At 41.9% G+C, this 11,489-nt stretch overlaps 1 protein-coding gene across 1 annotated transcript in view; it reads right to left on the reverse strand.

The window, feature by feature from the left end:
- The window catches only part of USP10 (ubiquitin specific peptidase 10), a 59,633-nt gene that overhangs the window by 17,214 nt on the left and 30,930 nt on the right, over positions 1-11,489 (reverse strand). The window contains exon 5 of the mRNA XM_015562932.1: positions 10,981-11,483. Coding sequence (XP_015418418.1) covers positions 10,981-11,483 — 503 coding nt within the window. The remainder of the gene's footprint in view (positions 1-10,980; positions 11,484-11,489) is intronic.

An 11,489-nucleotide genomic window follows, 5' to 3' on the forward strand; every position in this document is an offset into this window, starting at 1 on the left:
GAAGCACAGGTGACCATACATTTAATGGCAGCATCCCTCCAAGGCACTGCTCAAACAAAAGAAGCCTTTTCTAAAACACAGTTGGACTGGCTGGTCCAGACTTAAGCATTAAATGAAGGAACTGATGTGCAAAATTCTAATGTCAACACACTCCCTCCATCCCTCCTGTGAGAGTAAATGCCCTCTTTCCTCTAATTGAGGAAGCACAGGGAATAATTTTCCCTTTTATAAAAAGGAAACCATTACAGGCTCAAGAGAACCCAATGGAATCTGTTCAATTAGACTAAGCTTGCAAAACTCTTCTCACCTCTCTTACTACAGGGAACAGTACTGTGCCTTCTATGAGTAATGGATCATTTACAGAATTGAACCAGGGGCCTCGATGTGATAACACCCAGCACAGACAGTAGCCGTTATGCGGCAGACACTGTGCTGTTTTATCTGTATTATTCATAATCATCTTAACCCTATCAAGCAAACAGCAGTATCACTCCCATTTTACAGATGAGAAAACTGAGGCTGAGGGGTCAGGTAATTGGTGTAGGTCACATAACTGAACTGACACGTGAACCTGGGTCTACTTGACTCCAGAGGCTGGGCTCTTTCTTCTCAGGAGACAACGGGTTCCACTTTAAAATCTTTTGACTCTAAGGCAGGGGTCCTCAAACTACGGCCCGCAGGCCACATGCAAATATAAATATTGTATTTGTTCCCATTTTGTTTTTTTACCTCAAAATAAGGTATGTGCAGTGTGCATAGGAATTTGTTCATAGCTGTGTTTTATTTAAACTATAGTCCGGCCCTCCAACGGTCTGAGGGACAGTGAACTGGCCCCCTGTTTAAAAAGTTTGAGGACCTCTGCTCTAAGGTTTCAGATACTAACTTTTCTCCACAGGTTAAGATCTACTTACAACAGATTTTTACATCTTGTCTTAGAGCCATATTATCACAACAGTCGTAATTTCCAATGTGTGCCCAGAATGGAAATTACTTAATATAAACACTACAAAAACCCCTACATTTTCAAATAAGCATCAATCCCAAGTGAACATCCAGCATGACACCTATAAATCTTTGTCATGGTATTTTTATATCTAGAACCAATTAAGTTTTTACAGAACTGTAAGACTCAAAACCAACTGCCTAACCCTGGACCTCTGTTAAACGACATGCTGCCCTTGGCAGAGCCCTGTCTGGGCACCAACTGCGGGAGGCACGGAGATGGAGAGGTGGAAATGGCTGAGAGCGGCCCTGCTGCAGGAGAGCTCGCCGCCAGGGAGGAAGGGACATCACAGGGCAGGTGAAGCTGAAAGGGGTCAGTGGAGGAGAGGCTCAGCCCAACCCAAGGACTGGATAAACCCTGAGGCAGCCAGGGCAAGGACAACAAATGGCAGCTGATACCAGGAGCCCGTCCCCAGCTGGGGTAATAGAGCCTTCTACCCACAGAAGAAATACAACAGGGTGAGTGGATGACTTTTTGTTCTATGCTGTGATGAGATAATGAGTTTGCTTTTTAGAGGTGCTGAGAAGAGGTATTCAGGTGACACCAGTAAATAGTACATACAATCACAGACCAGCAAGTACATCTCTATACTTAACATACACACAGGCCCCTGCAGCTTGGGCTGGAAGTGTGCACTCTGACAGCACATGCAGCAAGAGAAGCAGCACCATGTCTACACAACAGGCCAGGAGAACCCTTAACAGTGATCCAGAAGGACAGGGAATTTGAACTAGTAGTGGGGGCAGAAGCAGGTTTCAGGGTCTCAAGGGCATAGGAGGCGAAGTCTTCTAGGGTGAGGGTTTGGGGTGAAGGTCCAAGAGGGAGGTGGAGAAGGGGCTTGATGACATTAATTCCTATTCAATACAGACACTGGGGGAAAATGGAAAGAAAATGGCCAGGGACGGGTATGAAAGATCTAAAATTTCCCTTCCATGTCAACTGTCATAATAGACTCAAAACACAAAATAACCAATATATTTATAATCAAAAGTACTCTAAATTCACATCTTGTTAAACAAAAAAATCATTTATGACAAGGCTAACTCCACTCTGAAAAAGGAAGCAGGTACAGAAACATCAAGAGCTGCTCTCAGCTCCACTGAAAATCCGTCTCCTCTTATGTTCTTAACTAAGCCGCTCACCCAGAATAACCTGCACCCTGGAGAAGGAGACATTCAAACCCTATGGAATTAAGAGAACAGATCCAACTTAAAATTGACTACTAGCTGACTTCTGTCCAACATTCAGCTGGGAAACAGCATGTATTGGTTGGATAGAAATCTTTAGTTTCTAATCAACCCTCCCCTTAACTGATGCCAACTTCTGCCCATTACTTTTGGTTTGTGTATTTTAAGGAGCAAGCAGGTAAAAAAGCCATTTTACTGTTGATCTTCCACAATATGAAATTCAAGTCTCTTAGCATCACCTAGTGGTTTCTTCAATAACTGCAAGTAACAGAACATTCCAAGTAGACATCTATATATATAAAAGCCTAAGCAACCGTTCGACCAACCGCTATGACACGCACTGACCACCAGGGGACAGATGCTCCGACCAGTAGGTTAGCTTGCTGCTGGGGTCCGGCCGAATGGGACTCAGCAAGATGGGCTGGACACTCCCTGGAACCCTCCCGCAATCTCTCCCCAGCCCCAATTGTGCATTGGTGGGGTCCTTTGGCCCGGCCTGGCCTGCCTGCACCCTGTTTCTAACTCTTTATCCCTCTCCCTTCCTCTCTGTAAAAAATAAAATATATTAAAAAAAATGAACTTAAAAAAAATATATATGTATATAAAACCTAAGCGACAGTTCTACTGTTCGCTATGATGTACACTGACCACTAGGGGGCAGAAGCTCAACACACAGGCATGGAAACATGGAACAGACTGATGAATCTCAGAGGAAAGGGAGGCGGGGTAGGGGGGACGGGGAGGGCGGAAAGAGATTAACCAAAAATCTTATATGCAAACTAGAGGCCCGGTGCAACGATTTGTGCACCAGTGGGATCCCTCAGCCTGGCCTGTGGGGATTGGGCCGAAACCAGCTCTCCGACATCCCCCGAGGGGTCCCCGATTGCGAGAGGGCTCATACCAGGCCAAGGGACCCCAACAGTGCACGAATCCATGCACGGGGCCTCTATTATCTATATATATAAAAGACTAAACTACCGTTCGACCAATCGCTATGACGCACACTGACCACCAGGGGACAGATGCTCCGACCAGTAGGTTAGCTTGCTGCTGGGGTCTGGCCGAATGGGACTCGGCAAGATGGGCCTGGCACTCCCTGGGACCCTCCCGCTGTCCCTCCCCAGCCCCAATTGTGCACTGGTGAGGTCCTTTGGCCCGGCCTGGCCTGCCTGCACCCTCTCGCAATCTGGGGCCCCTTGGGGGATGTCGGAGAGTGGGTTTCAGCCCAATCCATGCAGGCCAGGCCAAGGGACCACACCAGTGCACGGGCCTCTAGTATATCTATAAAATTAAAAAGGCAAAAACTCTGAAACAATGTAGAACCACAGGATTCATTAGTAAATGTACAAAACTAGTTTATTCTTAAGTCTTTAACATTCTTTAAAAGAGCCTTCTGGTACAATATTCATAAATGTAGATTAACAAGTCTTTACAGACTTAGGAAATAGAAACACTGAACTATCTAGAGTTTCCTTAATGATTAAGCTGTTATTCTAGAAAAATTTTCTCTACTGTGGCAAGTCTTCCATAAGCTAAAATACATAACCATTCTGTTATTACTATCTTCCAAAGATCCTCAACACCACTCTCAAAGTAAGATTGGCTAACAACTGGAAACAGTCTTCCTGAAGGCATCTAAGTTACACACTGTATCTCCCTATACTATCAGTGGCTACCTTGTATCAGGAGGGTGTAGCTCCTTCCCTAAATAGGCAGCTCTTTATAGACAACACTTCAGGCTGCTAAATACTCAGCTGAGTCTTCCCTGTCCTGGGTAACAGGACTTCATGGCCTGTCACTAACCTGACAGTGTCATCCCTATTGGCTACATCAAGACTCCTCCTCATCTTTTGCAAATGATTCCTTCTCTTTATGCTAATAACAGCTGCCATCTGTTCCTGTCCTACCTTATTCCGTAGACAACTCTCAAGGCAAGGCCAATTGTTACTCACTGACCTAGATAGTGAATGGCATACTGTAAGTACATATTAGACCAGGAATGGGGAATCTTTTTCCTGCCAAGGGTCACTTAGATACTTATCACATCATTCATGGGCCATACAGAGTTTAAAAATTAGCCTGCTATATTTGGTCAAACATTTAATTAACTCACCCCTAATGCCTTGGCAGGGCCAAGCCAGATTTCACGGACCTTATATGACCCACGGGTTGGACGTTCTCCACCCCTATATTAGACAGTAGCATGGGATGAATTAACCATCTGGAGACTGAAGTTATTGGTTATGGTAAATGGCTGCATTCCAACTGGACAGAAATGATCCAGTTAACTTTAAAGGTCATTCTATCACATAGTTCAGAAAGCCCCCAGGAGCACCCCTGGGGAAAAGCAGGCAAAGGCAAGGGCAAGGGTCCAGGAAGACAAACCAGACACATGGGTTCACACCCTGGCTCTGCCACTTCATTTCAAACTCTGGAGCAGATGACTTCACTCCTTCCTCACCTGTAACAGACTGTACCATGATCAGACATGGGGGAAGCTACTGTGTGATAATGTAACACAAGTACAGAAAACTCCTAGCAGGGTTGTCAGCTCATTACAGACACTACATAAGACTTATTAGGAAACTAGAGGCCCAGTGCATGACATCCGTGTACTGGGGGGTGGGGCAGAAAGGGGGGGTTCCCTCGGCCTGGCCTGCACCCTCTTGCAGTCCAGGACCTTTGCGGGGAGCAGGCCTAAGTCAGCAGACAGATGTCCCTGAGGGGTCCTTAGCGCTGCTGCAGAGGCAGGAGAGGCTCCCACCACCACTACTGCGCTCGCCAGCCAGAAGCTGGGCTCGCTGCTCCTTAGCACTGCCTCAGAGGCGGGAGAAGCTCCCACCACTACACCAGCCATGAGCCTGGCTTCTAGCTGAGCCCCCTGCACCCCCACCCCTGTGGGAGAGCACTGACCACCAGGGGGCAGCTCCTGCGTTGAGCTAGTGCACATCATAGTGACCGGTCATTTTGGTGTTGTTGATTTGCATATTAGGGTTTTATTATATAGGATAAAGCACTAATACAGTGGTTCTCAACCTTCCTGATGCCGTGACCCTTGAATACAGTTCCTCATGTTGTGGTGACCCCCAACCATAAAATTATTTTCGTTGCTACTTCATAACTGTAATTTTGCTACTGTTATGAATCGTCATGTAAATATCTGATATGCAGGATGTATATTCAGGGGTCACGACCCACAGTTTGAGAACCACTGCACTAATATTAATTTATGGAAGAGTTTTAGAGTACAATTGTCAGTACTCCAAGAAAAAATGTTAGCTTAAATTCCTTAAAATTAAGTTCTGCCAATATCCTATATAATCCTACATAATAAAAGGGTAATATGCAAATTGACCCTAACAGCAGAACGCTTGGGAATGACTGGTCACTATGACACACACTGACCACCAGGCAGCAGATGCTCAATGCAGGAGCTGCCCCCTGGTGGTCAGTGCGCTCCCACAAGGGGAGCTCTGCTCAGCCACAAGCCAGGCTGACGGCTACCAGCACAGTGGTGGTGGCGGAAGCCTCTCCCGCCTCCTCAGCAGTGCTAAAGATGTCCGACTGCAGCTTAGGCCCGCTCCCCGCTGGCAAGTGGACATCCCCCAAGGACTCCTGGGCTGCCAGAGGGATGTCTGACTGCCAGCTTAAGCCCAATCCTCTGGGGAACAGGCCTAAACCAGCAGGTGGTCATTCCCTGAGGGGTCCCAGACTGCAAGAGGGCACAGGCCGGGCTGAGGGACCTTCCCGAGTGCACAAATTTTTGTGCACCGGGCCTATAGTATATTAATAAAGTTCCATTTCAAAAAGATTGCAATATTGTAAAAAATTACAATGTTCTTACTGACTAGGATTTTTTCTTAAGACCAAATATCCAAATAATTTAAAGGTTCATTTTTGTAACATATTGTATATTCTATCACAATTTGCCCCAAATAATTTCAATAACCCCAAACTGAGACAGATACTAACTTCTGATGAAGTTCATCGGTGCACTTCTCTTCTCCCTCCTAGTAAAATAGCACAGATGCAAGACCATTCTAATTCCTGTCATCATCCATCACTATTATTGAATCCTGTTAAAATGAATGAATCCTATTTCTATAATTCAAAAGTCAATTATTAGTGACTTGCAGACAAGCCAGTATAAATGCTGCTTTTAATTTTTTCATAACTCATGGCTCTATTTAAGTTCCTTTTCTAACAATATCACCATTTCCTTCACTATTTCATTCCTAGCTTAAAGTCCAATAAGCACTATAATTATAAAAGTAAAAAGAATCAAATCCATGCCCTGACTGGTTTGGCTCAGTGGATAGAGCGTCAGCCTATGGACTGAAGGGTCCCAGGTTCAGTTCCAGTCAAGGGCATGTACCTTGGTTGCGGGCACATCCCTAGTAGGGGATGTGCAGGAGGCAGCTGATCGATGTTTCTCTCTCATCAATGTTTCTAACTCTCTATCCCTCTCCCTTCCTCTCTGTAAAAAAATCAATGAAATATATTTTTTAAAAATCAAATCCAGAAAGGACAGTCATAAAGGAGAGAAGGCAAAGTTATTTCCTGAAACTAAAACTTTAAATTTGACATGTGATCCTAAGTCAGCACTCTTAGTAAGCTATATTCCCTTCTTTTTAGGGCAAATAATCACAAGCTTACTGTAACACCAAACTTTTCCCTTCTTTGGTGTAATTTACTACTCAGACCCATTCAGAGAGTACCTTTCCTAACTGGCTTCTCCAGCCCACCTTTCTCCCAGTGAGTGGAACTCCCCAAAACAATGATACTGGAATGGAACAAATGCCAAAAGGACTCCATATCACAGAGATGAGAAATTGAAACTGATGTCTTCACTTTTCTAATAGCTCAAACACTAAATGGATGGGTTAAAGTTCAACTTTATGAAATCTGGCATACAAAAAAAATGAGTGGTTAATATCGTTTCTTGTATTTTACAAGACATATATAGGAGCTTGCCTGTTGCAACATACCATTTAAATGAAATTACTTATAAACTCAGTGGCAATTCTAGCACTGTAAAATTTTAAGTCAATATAAGCTATGATTTTTCCTATACACATTTTACACATCAAATTTTGTTTTCCTAAAATCAGGATTTAGAAGTCATACTACCATTTATAATCCATGAAAACACAAGGTACAGAACTTTCATTGAGTCTTTCACTCAATAACTGGTCCCATAATTGACATTCTGATATGCTGACTTATTTTTCTGTCATCTTCCTAATCGTCCAGAACATTATCCAAGAGTTCCTCTTTTCCTTATTACATCACTATGGAAGAACATGTGCTATCTTGGTTATCTCATTATGTGGAGGACAGCAACGTAACCCAAATGTACCACTGATTACAGATCGGCTTATGTTTTTATTTAGTGGAGGGGCCCTCAATTTAGTTCTATAAAACAAAGACATAGCATAAATATCAGTGAGGACATATACATATCGAATCAGATATGGATTGAACTCTCAACTCACAAGGGTGGATTCCTGCCAACAGGTGCTGTACCTCTTTTTACTTAGGGCAGTGGTCAGCAAACCGTGGCTCGCAAGCCACATGCGGCTCTTTGGCCCCTTGAGTGTGGCTCTTCCACAAAATACCACGTTTTTAGCAAAGGCCAGCTTAGGAGTACCTTAATTAAGTTAATAACAATGTACCTACCTATAGTTTAAGTTTAAAAAATTTGGCTCTCAAAACAAATTTCAATTGTTGTACTGTTGATATTTGGCTCTGTTGACTAATGAGTTTGCCGACCACTGGCTTAGGGCATGCTACATTATCGCTACTTTGGAGAATTTGAAGAGAAAATGCAAACTATTTGAGAAATCACTTCCCAATGGGGAGAGGGTGAATATAAATATGATTTACAAACCACAAAAACAAAGATCAATAAAAGGCCAAAACCGGTTTGGCTCAGTGGATAGAGCGTCAGCCTGCAGACTGAAAGGTCCCAGGTTCGATTCCGGTCAAGGGCATGTACCTGGGTTGCGGGCACATCCCCCATGGGGGATGTGTAGGAGGCAGCTGATCGATGTTTCTCTCTCATTGATGTTTCTAACTCTCTATCTCTCTCCCTTCCTCTCTGTAAAAAAATCAATAAAATATATTAAAAAAAAAGATCAATAAAAGGCTAAATTTTTGTTTACATTCCAATTAAATATGGACACAAATTCATTTTCCTGAGCAGATTCAACCTGTAATGATTTTCTTGCTCTCTCCATTACTGGTGTTTCAGTTGAAGTGTTCTTCCCTTCCATCTCCTTGTTAAACAGAGTTTATGTTTAAGAAACAGCCAATGGAACAAAATGTTCACAAATAATCTACACTGTGAAGATGGCCCTGCCACCAAGAAGTTGAAGCAGAACCCATTAATGTAATGGTTAAACAGTTTACGAATAATCAAGAGCTGGTTGTGTTCCACTTCAAAAGTCCGTATATATGACCTGTATTCTTTACAGTTCACTTGTCATCTCACTTGTGATTATACAAAAGTTAGTTGAACAGAGACTTAATGACAGGGCTAATGATCCAGAAATGTGAACATCCAAAATAAATGAACCTGAGATAAAAAAAAAATTGGCTGTGGATATTGATATTATCCTAAGAATTCAAAAAACAGTTGACAATGTCTGAACTGTTCTCTTCTCCCTCTTTCCCAAAAGCTAGTAAGTATAAACATAAAAATTACTCTCTCAGTAGAACCAGCTAGATGCTAATGTAGAACAAATGCTATGATAACCAAAATCAACAGATATTTTAATGGAGCTAGAATTTCAGTCAAATGCTGCTTAAAATAAGTGGGCCTACACTTAAAGGCATACCCATTTAAGGACAATTTATGATAGTGAATCTAACATAGCAAATTGAATGCATTTTTATCACTTTTATAAAGTAAATCTGTAAGTAGGAGACCATGACAAAGGGAAAAATATTCCAAACAATACCATTTTACCTAAGCTCTATATGATTCCAAGTGTTATTTAATGTGGCTACTACCACTGCATTATCTTACAGACAGTAATACTGAGAACTATCAGCAAACCACATTCTATATTTCTAAGGCTCAATAAACAGGCTCAAAAGAATAAAGTATTTTAAAAGGAACTAAACTTTTGCTCAGATAATTAACTCATCTTTGTAACTGGCCTAATCAAAATAGGATTAAGAAAATAAATGAGGGGGGAGACACACCACATTAATTCAAAAATAATTATTTGGATTGTAGCAATGCTCTCCCCTAATACAAGTAACTAAGAGCTCCTACATTCATAGTATTTTACAAAGCAGGTTAACATTAGATTTAGCAGGTTAAGTAGACTTTAACACACGTAGAACAAAGCAAACTATGTATCAAACCACATTTAAAGTTATATGTCTATAATGTTTTAAAACATTTGAAATGAAGCTTTTCTTTCTTATTGTTACTAAAGATTGAGAAAATTCCCCAGGAATGACAGGCTTTCCTTTATGAAGTAATTTTTAGGAACAAAAGTATAACTACAATGACTTCAAGACTTTCAACTTAGAATGCACATTTTTAAAAGCATCCCACCATGCATTTATCATTATAGGTTAAAATAAGCTTTTAACTTAATCTATACAAACTTATACTGCCTTAGCTGTTAACAGCATTTCCTTGCAATGAATACATTCTAAAAGTTACAATAAAAAGAGAAATCACCTGGCTTTTAAAAATAGGTATAAAGTCCAAAATGATGACTGGCCTAGCAATTATCTCCTCTTTTTAAGAGAACTGCAGACACCAAGAGTATTCAAAATAATGTATTTTGTATAAGGAATAAAATGCTCACTTAAAAAAAAAGTATTGCTTGCTGTCATCTTACTGCCATCAAAAGGATGTTTTATATTTGATGGAATTGTGACCATTCATAAAAGGGTATACATTTTAGAGCTTGCTATTGCATTCCTCCTCATTCCTGGTAATGCTGTCAGGTGCTCCAAAATGTTAAATCAGAAGATATCACATGAAGCCTCAATAAGACAGCTTATTTTAGCACGGCTAATAGGGTAAGAACTCATTAGAATAGGCTACTAAACATGGTATGATGAAACATGATGAAATAGCTCTGGCTTCCTAGACACATATAAACATACATGCTCCTCTGTATTTACGACTTCCTACTTTAACTTAAAAAGTTGCAAATTATGCCGTTTTACATTTTTATTGTGAATTGGTTCTACTTTTGAGCCTTAGCACTTCAAAATAAAACCTTAACTTTGAGTTAAACTGTTAAGTTTTTTTTGTGTCAAGAGCTAACTTTGATGTGTTAAAACTAAGTAAAATCCATTTACTCAATCCAAAACAGGCATTAAAAAGAAAAACCCCAAATGCTTTCTTATATCTTAAAAAATATAGAAACAATGCAAAGTGAGTCCAAATCAGGAATTATACCAAAGGTGTACAATAGGTGTAACAGATAGGACAAGTCACAATGGAGCAGAAGTACTTGATCAAAGGGCAAGAAATGGAAATGTCATTTGACAACAGAAAAGGACTGGTAACAGATTTTTTCAAATAACATAAAGCTATGACAACCCCCTCTCGTTTTGTTTATATATTATTTTGCTTTTAGATAACATGTGAGTCACAGGCATTCTTCAAAAACTCCTAACAAACAGGTAATCTACGATTGCTCTGGGTAACAATCTATCACCACAGTTTATAAGCCCAGACTGTCTCAAACTTCTCACTCAACAGGCGATAAGATCTGCTCCCCTCTTCACTTTCGACCTCTATCTTTTGAACGATACCTGCAATCTTTATGGCTACAGGATCCTCTGAAACCGGAACAAGCCCTTCCTTGATTTCAGCCTGCTTTTCAGAGACCAGGGGAGATGTGGCAGGAAGGGAATACTTAGTTTCCACAGAAGCCACAGGCGAGGAGGAAGAGGACTTAGAATCATGGAAAAGACTGGCCCATGACTTAGGCTGACTGACAGGAGTGGTGCCCGCCACAGAGGCCAGGGCCTCGGCGGGAGGGGAAGTGCTCTCGGCCTTAGCTGGGTCCGAGTCCGAGCTTTCGACAGTGTGCAACTCCATCCCATTGGCAGCTGAGCCCTCACCCAAGGATTCAAGTATTTGTCCGTTAGTAACGCCAAGGTTTTCAGTAGTATCAGTCCCAACATAAGGGTGAGCCACAGCTGTCCTCAACAGGCTGTCCGTGTCAGCCTCTGCAGGAAGGCAGGCCTGTTCAAAGTCAGGCCCCTGGCAGCCCTCAGGTGGCCCTGCAGTCCTAGCATTGCTGTCCAGGGCTCTAGGG

This window comes from Myotis davidii, unplaced genomic scaffold (assembly GCF_000327345.1).
Source record: "Myotis davidii unplaced genomic scaffold, ASM32734v1 scaffold77, whole genome shotgun sequence".
Lineage (NCBI taxonomy): Eukaryota > Metazoa > Chordata > Mammalia > Chiroptera > Vespertilionidae > Myotis > Myotis davidii.